The sequence below is a fragment of the Babylonia areolata genome, chromosome 28, assembly GCF_041734735.1.
Source record: "Babylonia areolata isolate BAREFJ2019XMU chromosome 28, ASM4173473v1, whole genome shotgun sequence".
NCBI lineage: Eukaryota > Metazoa > Mollusca > Gastropoda > Neogastropoda > Buccinidae > Babylonia > Babylonia areolata.
In genome coordinates this window covers 6,836,595-6,846,718 of record NC_134903.1, presented here as the reverse complement: position 1 = coordinate 6,846,718, position 10,124 = coordinate 6,836,595, and the positions used below count along the sequence as shown (strand labels likewise).

The 10,124-nt window shown below is 44.0% G+C and overlaps 1 protein-coding gene across 2 annotated transcripts in view; it reads left to right on the top strand.

The window, feature by feature from the left end:
* Nucleotides 1–5,157: 5,157 nt before the first annotated feature.
* LOC143301925 (glycosyltransferase 8 domain-containing protein 2-like) overlaps nt 5,158–10,124 on the top strand; it is a 12,537-nt gene continuing 7,570 nt past the window's right edge. The window contains exons 1-4 of one of the 2 annotated variants that reach the window (XM_076616370.1): nt 5,158–5,402; nt 6,624–6,718; nt 7,811–7,864; nt 8,789–9,635. In XM_076616370.1, coding sequence (XP_076472485.1) covers nt 6,694–6,718; nt 7,811–7,864; nt 8,789–9,635 — 926 coding nt within the window. In that variant the 5' untranslated portion in view covers nt 5,158–5,402; nt 6,624–6,693. The remainder of the gene's footprint in view (nt 5,403–6,623; nt 6,719–7,810; nt 7,865–8,788; nt 9,636–10,124) is intronic. The other variant, XM_076616372.1, reaches the window with a different exon arrangement.

The window sequence follows — 10,124 nt, the reverse complement described above, 5'->3', positions numbered from 1 at the left end:
GTGCGCCGCCGGCGAGTCAGTGGACGGAGCAGGCGGTGGCCTAGTGGTAAAACGCTTCTCAGTGCCGCATAGGGAGTGGAAGAATCTGAATGCACGGAATCGAATCTCACACACTCGCCAGTATTTTCTCTCCCCCACCCCCACCCCTTCACCCGCTTCCACCAGATCTTTGATGATGATCTGGACGCTAGTCGTTCGGATGAGATGATGAGTCCGAGGTCCCGTACTCGTACAGTATGTAGCATGCACTTTATAGTGCACGCAAAGAACCCACGGTAACAAAAGGGCTGTCCATGGAGGGAAAAAATAATGTAGAAAAACTCATGTGATAGGAAGCAAATACATTTGCAGGCAGGAAAAAAATAATCATGTGGTCATGGCGCTGGCTGCATCAGTTGTAGGTGACGAGCTCTCTCTCTCTCTCCAGAGGAACTTACAACCGGAATTTCACACCGAGAAATCTGTTGTGACAAAGAGGAAAACAATACAATACAATACAATACAATACAATACAATACAAGTCAAATGACAGTGATTATCACCATTAATTTCAGGCGCATTTTTTATGTGGTTTGACTGACGCCGAATCGAATCACAGCTTTTCAGATCAGAAACAAATTCATGTCCCATATTGTGCTGTATTTTCTTGTGTCTGCAAACACTGCAGAGTCCTTCCCATAGAATCTGAACAATTAGCCCATTACTTTTCCCAGTCTGTCTGTCTGTCTGCCTCTCTCCCGGCTCTCTCTCTCTCTTTCTGTGTGTGTGTGTGTGTGTGTGTGTGTGTGTGTGTGTGTGTGTGTGTGTGTGTCTGTTTCTGTCTCTGTCTGTCTGTCTGCTTGTCTCTGTCTCTCTCTGTCTCTGTCTGTCTGTCTGTCTCTCTCTCTCTCTCACTCCATCATTCTTCTCTTTCTTTCTCTTTCCCTTCGCCCACCTCTTCTCCTCCATGATCAGACACATACACATACTGCACACACGCCGCACGCACCGGGCTGACGCGCGCGCGCATGCACACACGTACGCACTCACACTCACACACGTGCAGGATTCCTTGCATCTATATTCTTTGACAAGTCATACTTTCCTCATCTTGACCATCACACTGACCACCACCACTGCCACTTTTTTACCACTGGTGGAAAGACGTAAAATTGAACTCTCTCTCTCTCTCTCTCTCTCTCTCTCTCTCTCTCTCTCTCTCACACACACACACACACACAGTGAGAGAGAGAGAGAGAGAGAGAGAGAGAGAGAGAGAGAGAACTCAGAACTGTTTTAATGTGGGCCACAATACAAAAGGACTGGGGTCAAAACAAAAGTTCGTCACGCGCACCCTGCAATTTGAGGCGTTGACATACATAGTTATACCTTAGACAATACGTAAAACAACGACATGGACTAAATCTGTCAAATGACAAATAACACTGAAACAATCTTATCACAATACGATCTCTTTCACCATGAGCAAGGGAACATCAAGCCATAGTTACAGTGAAGCGGGAAAAAAAAATTCATAATAGCCAACAGCATAATAACATTATTTCTGACATTCTAAATTTTCATTTTTCTCCTTCTGTTCATAGCATGAAAAACATATCTTGACACACTGAATCTCTCTCTCTCTCTCTGTCTGTCTCTGTGTGTCAGTGTGTGTGTGTGTGTGCGTGTGTGCGTGTTGTTGTCTTCAGTTTAACGTCTTTCCACTTGAAGTGATATTAGACGGGGAAAAAAAACCGTGGGGGTAGAGGTTGTGGGAGGGAGAGTGGGGGGTAAAAGTGTGTGTATGTGTGGAGGGTGAATAGGGAGAGACAACGTTAGAGAAAATGGAAACGTTATAAACGCCAACATCAAACAACTATAACAAATGTCCTATGGGACTACGCAGCAAACCTTCTGCAATAACAAATAACATATTGGAATTGTTAATAACACATTCAAAAGAACTTTTGGTGAAGTCTGGCAAAAAAAACAAACATTTTAGATTCTGACATTCGAATATTACATGATTGCTAGAAATATGTTCTCCACATATGCATCTGACATCTTTGCTGAACTTAGTTATAAAAGCGTTCAGTTTTATCCTGTTTGATAATGTATGAATCTGCCTTAATCTTATTGAATTACTGTATGTATTTGACTGATTGATAGTTCCCGGTTGTTGAACATTAATTACACTATGGTTTAAAGCTTTGCCGTTTTCCTGGTATAATTCTCTGACTTTGTTCCACGATGTTTTTTCTAGTATTCGATAACCCTCTTGTACAGACAGAGGCACATAAAGTTCTATGGTTCCCTGTTCGTTTTTTGCACCTTTTCTTGCAGCCCTCTCAGCCCATTCATTGTATAGAATACTGAGATGTGAAGGAACCCAGCAAAACGTAATGTGTGTTCCTTTCAAGCTTAAAAGATGTAAAATGTGGCTGATTTCTATTATGATTTTAGATTTGTTCTTACAATTTGCTGAGTTTAAAGCACATAATACAGATTTGGAATCAACGCAAAACAAGACTTGCAGAAGGCAAATTGGAAGATCAAGAATATGATTTAGAGCCATAAGAACAGCAATAAGTTCAGCAGTGAATATTTAACGATTTTTACCAATATAGTGTGATCTTTCCGTTTTCAGTTCTGGTATAACGAAAGCTGAACCTGCTTGGCCATTGTCTAATAGTGAGCCATCTGTGTAGATCTGCAGATGATCACAGTATCTATTTTGAAGGTGTACTCGGACTTCCGTTGCCACGATATTCGGATTTTCATTCTTTTTAATGTCAGTATCATTAACATCAAAATGTGCTTTATTCATCTCCCAGATGGGGTATGGACTTACGGTCTTCTGTGTGTCTACGTCATCTGAATTAATTTCAGACTTTTCGAACAGGTTTGACACAAACGTGCCAATGGGTGTTAAATAAGATATGTTTTTAGCTCTTTTGGGGAAGTTGTTTTCAGATGTAATTTTTACATCCTCTGATGTAGGCTATAATTTTCAGTTGTTGAGCTTCTCAATACATATTTAGCACATGCGAGGTTTCGGTATTCATCTAAAGGTAGTACTCCTATTTCTTTGTATGTTCCGAGGGTCGATGCATGGAAAGGTACACCAAGAGCAAGTCTATATGCTTTACAGTCTATGCTTTGAAGTTTCTTTAGCAAATATTTTGGAGCATTGAAAAAAACTTCTTGTCCATAGGATAGTTTGGATCGAATAAGTGATGATGATAAATGTTTCAAAATCGTTGTATCTTGTCCCTAGTACTGCTTACTCACAATTTTGATTAAGTTTAAAGATTTTCTTGCTTTTGTTATTATATATTCAATATGTCTATTCCAAGTAAGTTTTGAAGTAAGTATCAATCCTAAAAACTTAACAGTATCTTTATACTGAATTGTCTCATTTTCAATCTTAAATGTTGGTAACTCTTCTGGGTTTGCACCATTGTTGAAAAGATGTGCGTGCGTGCATGCGTGCGTGTGAGTATGTGTGTGTGTGTGTGTGTGTGTGTGTGTGTGTGTGAGAGAGAGAGAGAGAGAGAGAGAGAGAGAGAGAGAGAGAAAACGAACGAACGAACAAACGAACGAACGAATGATTTATTGTGTGGTCAGGGCCCATGTTTCCCCATTCACAAGGGGGCAGGGTGGGGAAGTGGATGTACACGTCAGAAACATGAAGAACTGATGCACTGTACACAGGATCATGACATGACGGGGCGCAATAGCCTATATAGTGGTTAAAGCGCTGGACTTTCAATCTGAGGGTTCACTGAGGATTCGAATCTCGGTAACGGCGCCTGGTGGGTAAAAGGGTGGAGATTTTTTTTCCGATCTCCCATTTCAACATATGTGCAGACCAGGGTTCGAATCTCGGTAACGGCGCCTGGTGGGTGAAAGGGTGGAGATTTTTCCGATCTCCCATAATTATCAACATATGTGCAGATTGCTTAGTGCCTGAACCCCTCCGTGTGTATACGGCAAGCAGAAGATCAAACTACACACGTAATCCATGTCAGCGTTTGGTGGGTTACCGGGAAACAAGGATAGTACCCAGCATGCACACCGGCCCCTAAAACGGAGTGTGGCTGCCTACATGGCGGGGTAAATGAAAACGGTCATACACGTAAAAGCCCACTCGTGTACATACGAGTGAACGTGGGAGCTGCAGCCCACGAACGAAGAAGAAGATGACATGGAATCCACGTCATGAGTGCGAGAGAGAGAGAGAGAGAGAGAGAGAGAGAGAGAGAGAGAGATGACTGCTTTAAGAGCCTGTCGGGGTATTGATAGATAACAGTGTTTCAGATGCCCAGAGTACTGACAGCTGAGGGCTTCTGCCTGGACCTGTCGGAAGGCAGCTTTGAAAGGTTGAGTACCGGCACAGCTGAAGCCATCATTGACCGCCGCCCGAAACACTTCAGTGCTGGCTCCGTGCCACGGTGAGCACTCTACGAAGTGGGGTTTCAGTTGATGACGTGTGTGTGTGTGTGTGTGTGTGTGTGTGTGTGTGTGTGTGTGTGTGAGTGCGAGTGTGTGTGTCAGTGCGAGTGTGTGTGTGTGTGTGTGTGCCAGTGCGTGTGTGTGCGCGCGCGCGTGTGTGTGTGTGTGCGTGTGTGTCACCCGTGCGCCCGTGCACATCAAAGTGTGTCTCTGATTAATTGAATTCTTAATTAATTATAATAGTAATGATAATGATACAATAATGATAATATTAGGGTACTTATATGAAGCAGTTTATCCATACTTCGGCTCCCACCTGAAGGACCTCTCAAGAAACAATTCATATACAATGATGCATTACCTCTGCATGTGTGCGTGTGTGTGTGTGTGTGTGTGTGGTTGGGCGCGCGTGCGCCGTTCCTGCACGTCAGCGTTTGTGATTATCTGTGTGTGTGTGTGTGTGTGTGTGTGTGTGTGGCTCATCTTCTACAGAAATAAATGTTTGTCAGTTTGTCCGTGTGTCAGGTCGTACTTGTTTAACCCACCCTCAGTTGTGTTTAAAAAAAAAAAATTATGATTTCGACAGTTCGATAAAACAACCGTTGAGTTGGAAACATGTAAACCATGATAGCCCGGTGTCACGACGACTCATTCCCCCAAACCCTCAACTCTCCACCTCCCATCGACATCGATCTGAAAGCACGAGGAAGTCACGTGCCTCTGACGTCACGTCACGTTGGTTGCAGTCGGCCGGTGCAACTGACAGCTGCTGGCTACCCATGTGACATGGACTGAGGCGGCGGCAGTGGAACTGAAGGAGAAAGCAAGGGAAAGGTTAAAGGAGAAAGGAGAAAGACAACAGGAGAGACGAAACAGACGCTGCGGCAGATCTTCAGCAAATTTGAATTCCAAGTGCCGTTTTCAGTGCAGGAAATTTCACGTGTTATCCAGCATAACTGCCTTACACAGTAAGTGAAATTAATTAACAGGACCTTGTGAAAAACGCCGGTCACAGTCAGTTTGAGAAATTCAGTCACGTTATCTGTTCGGGAATGGATGCCTCCCCCCCCCCTCCTCCTCACCCTCCCCCCCCCCCTCCACACACACAGAGCTGTTTCAGTTTCAGTTTCAGTAGCTCAAGGAGGCGTCACTGCGTTCGAACAAATCCATATACGCTACACCACATCTGCTAAGCAGATGTCTGACCAGCAGCGTAACCCGACGCGCTTAGTCAGGCCCTTGAGCAAAAAAAAAAAAGGTGAATAAATAATAGATAAGCTTACATAAATAAATAAATAATAATTATAATATAAAAAAGGTAGTAATAATAATGATGATAATAAAATAATAATAAATAAATAAATAAGACAACAATGATGATAAATACAGCTGACACAGATGAAACGAATGCAGGGCGATAGACAAAAAAAAAAAAAAAAAAAAAAAAAAAAAAAAAAAAAAAAGACACAGTGTATGTTGTCGTGAGGGAAAAAAAAGAAACAAACTGAGAAGACCTTGTTCTAACAAGCAGGTTCTTAATTTTTAGAACTTTCGCTTCTTCTTTTCTATTCCAGCGTTTCGCCGTAACAATTAGGCCTATATGTTTCGTCCAAAATATTTTCGTCCTTGTAAAAGTTCTGTCTCTTCTATCGGCTCAGAGCTCAGGCAGATAATGGGCAAGCTCTCTTATACACGTGGAAGGGGGTTGATAACTAGTGTTGATGAATCGTTCAGGCGTTGATCTTCTGATCCATCGTTAACTCATTCAGTACGGCCAGTCCTCTCTTCTCCTCTACACAGATCCCTCGGATGTCCAGTAGGGTGTCTGAATGACCCAACCTTTAGCTTCCGTCGTAAGAATTGTGGTATTCTTTGTCAACATTCACCTCTTCAATATAAGAGCCTTCCTCTTGCAATATTTTGATGATGGTAATTGGGGTGAAACACTGTTAACGTCGTCCCTTTCGCCGTTCGTATGGAGAGAGTTAACCAGTGATCAGGGTTCGAGGTCCCGTTTCGGTATAGTGTTGTGTCGTTGGCCCTGTGTAAGCCCACGATTTCTCGCAATCCCAGGATTTCTCTCAGGATTTCTCTCTCTATGTAGATAGATAGAAATATCATGTGTCGTGAGCACCACAAACGTAACTATGTCTGACCATGGTGAGCAACTGAATTTCTTTCTGATTCAGGACAGAGGGACCAAAGTGGAAGACTGACGACCTTGAGAACACAGCAAGGACAGCACACAGCACGCAAAGCATGGTGGGAGTCCGCAAACTGAAACGTATGTCGTACACACCAGGATTGTCCGTATTGCCCAACAAAGTAAGAACTCTTGGCTTTAATGAAGAAGAAGAAGAAGAAGAGGAAGAAGAAGGTTTCGGCCAGATACGTCCACAGATTCACCATGTACTTTGTGTAACCCCACAGTTGATGAAATTCTTTTTATGTTTTATTGTAAATCTACGATGATAATTTGAGAGAGAACTGTTATTTTCATTTATCTATTTATTTATGTTTCTCTCTCTCTCTCTCTGTGTGTGTGTGTGTGTGTGTGTGTGTGTGTGTGTGTGTGTGTGTGTGTGTGTGTTTAACAAACAATTTGCAAAAAAAGAAAGGATCTTTTTAAAACGGTAACATAATCATGAAGATCACGAAGTAATAATCCTGATGGCAAAATCCATATCACGAGCTTTGAAGATTCGTCCAAAATCACTACAAACAGGTACAAACTGCGTGGTTGAATTGGTTGACGCTAATGAAGGAATCTGTTTCGTTGATGCATGAATGAACGGAGATATTATGTGTTGGCTGGCCTGTTGGTCGCTTCCATTTTGTCCGCTTCCAGGAAAGAACTTTTGTTTTGTTTCAATATTCATCATAATTATTCAGTCGTTTATCATGTTTTTTGTTTTGTTTTTATGCGATGAAAATGTTTTGACGCATTCATCCATGTCATAAGGACCTCATGGCCAATGACATTAAAGTGTCAAAGCGTCAACGAAGTTCGTATTGTCAGCACAATCCTCACGCCAAGACAGTGGTTGACGTGGGAATAATATGTGAATGTTCTATCTGGTGTCAGTATAAAACAGTCTCGAGTCCATATGGACGGAGTCAACAGTGGACAAATGAATAAGTGTTTGCATGTTAGCTTTGAAGCATGTCACATATGTGCGTCATTTGTTTTTCGTCATGTTTTGTTGTCGCCGTTAGACACACACACACACACACACACACACACACACACACACACAAACGTTCATACACACTACACACGCGCACACACAGAGGCACGAATATATAGGTGAAACTTGAATGCTTCAGACTCTGTGTGTGTGTGTGTGTGTGTGTGTGTGTGTGTCTGTGTGTGCAGATTGCAGTTTTATCTTATTTCTGCTTGGGGTGGGTGTGATAACCCTAACATACAGTGAGTATAAACATGTTTGTGCACGAGCGCGCGCGCGCGTGTGTGTGTGTATGTGTGTATGTGCGTGCGTGCGTGCGTGCGTGTGTGTGTGTGTGTGTGTGTGTGTGTGAAAATGAGAGACTCTTTAGAAGGTCCATTAAAAGAGGACAGATTGTTTAATTTCAGTTGAATCTAGAGGAGGATGTTCATGTCCATTCGCCCTCATCCAGACCAAAACACTTCATGAACAAAAAACTAAAGTTTATAAAAACCTTTTGGGTGGTAGTTGAATCCTCTTTGTTTTGACACGACGTTTCGGACCATAGGCCCGTTGTCAAGTGATGAGAAGAGGACAGTGTGAACAGGAAAGCCTATGTGAGGAAAGGGTGATGACATCTCACTACTTTCTGTTTTGATGGGCCATGCGCACTAAACACTTGATGATCACCATTCAGTGCAATACATACTCACTCACACACACACACACACACACACACACACAAATTGCATACACATATATATTGCTTTAATACTCCACGAACAGAGCAGTTTTCGTTCATTCATTCATTCATTCCTTCAGTCAGTCAGTCATTTTGGTCTTCGACCCAGAATAGTTACTGTCACTCACCCCTTCCTTAACTTACTCTTTCATTCGTTCATTCGCTCGATCATTTATTCATTCATCTGTTCTTTTATTTATTCATTCATTCATTCATTTGTTCGTCCATTCATGATTTATTAGTTGATTAATTAATCAGTTGATGAAGTCATTCATTCATCCATTCATTCGTTCGTTCATTTGTTCGTTCGTTCGTTCTTTCATTCATTTTATTCATTGACCGTTGTGGTTGCTGTCACTCACCCCTTCCTTCCTTCACTGACTCCCCCACCTCCCACACCCCCTCCGCTCTCTCTCTCTCTCTCTCTCTCTGTGCTGTTCCCCAGAGTGGTTCTTTGAGCAGCATCTGGAGCATCGTCCCCGCCTGCCCATGGATCAGTTCCGGCAACTGGAGCCGCTGCAGGCTCTCGGCTTTCCCCCGCCTGAAGACCACCGCCTCAGGGACGACGCTAAACACGTCGTCCGCCACGCAAAGGCACCGGGGCCACTGAACCAACATGACCAAAACCAAAACTACGACATCTCCCAGAACGCAGCTGAAAACAAAAACCCCGAAGAAGCCGCCGCCGCCGCCCAGCCCGATCCCGAATCGGACCGCGATAGCGGCACCGGAAACGACCCTGCAGATTCCAAACCAAAACCGGAAGTAGCTCCCGGAAGTGCAGCGGCGGAGGAGGAGGAAGATGATGACGGGAAGGGCGCTGATGCTGACACTGCCGCCGCGGATAGTGACAACAACAAGAACAACAAGAACAGGAACCCCCCTTCAGCCAACGACAAGCAGAGTGCCTGGGAGAAGGAGGTGGCGAAACGGATCGTGTCCAACAGGGACAAGGACCACAACAAGGTCCCCACCAACAGACGGCTGATCGTGCTGCACGAAGAGGAGCAAAACGACGCGAGCAACGTCAAACGATCCAGCAACGGGGTGACCAGCAAACTGGACATCCGGCGCTTGCATCGCTCCTTCTCCAACGGAGCTCTGAGGAGCGGCAACGTCTACACCACCAGCGAGACCGACCCCACTTCCGAGCACTACCACGTCGTGGTGTTCGTGGCCCGCGACGCCTTCACGGCTGCCATGACCTTGGTGAACAGCGTGGTGAAGAACAGCAAGTCTCCCAACGTCACCTTTCACTTTGTCGCGTCCAAAGAGGACAAGCGCCTGCTAAAGTACTGTGGTTTGTTTGTCAGTTGTTGTTGTTGTTGTTGGTGGTGGTGGTGGTGGTGTGTGGGTGGTGTGGGTGGGTGGGTGGGTTATGTGTGTGTGATAAGAAAACAACAACAAACTTTGTTGCTGTGCGCTGGGGTGTGCATAGTCCTTTTGTGTAGTCTCAGGTGTTGCTGGAGGTTGTTGTGGGCTGCTGCACAAAGGAGTCATCCAGTTCAGAACATTGATGCTGAAAGGCCAACAAATGTTTAACTTGATGACTCATGTGACCTCATTCAAGGAAATGACGTATTACATGGTTATGACGTAGACTTGTAAGTTAAAAGAAAAAAAAAGAAGAAAAAAAACTTATTCTGCTGAAGAAAGATTCGGAAGAGATCGTTGCAATACAACGTCAGCGAGGGAGGGGGGGGGGGGGGGGGGGATCGTTTGACGTTGCTCGATCGTTTTCTGTCTCTCACCTTTTTTCATGGTGTTGTTGTTTTATTTGA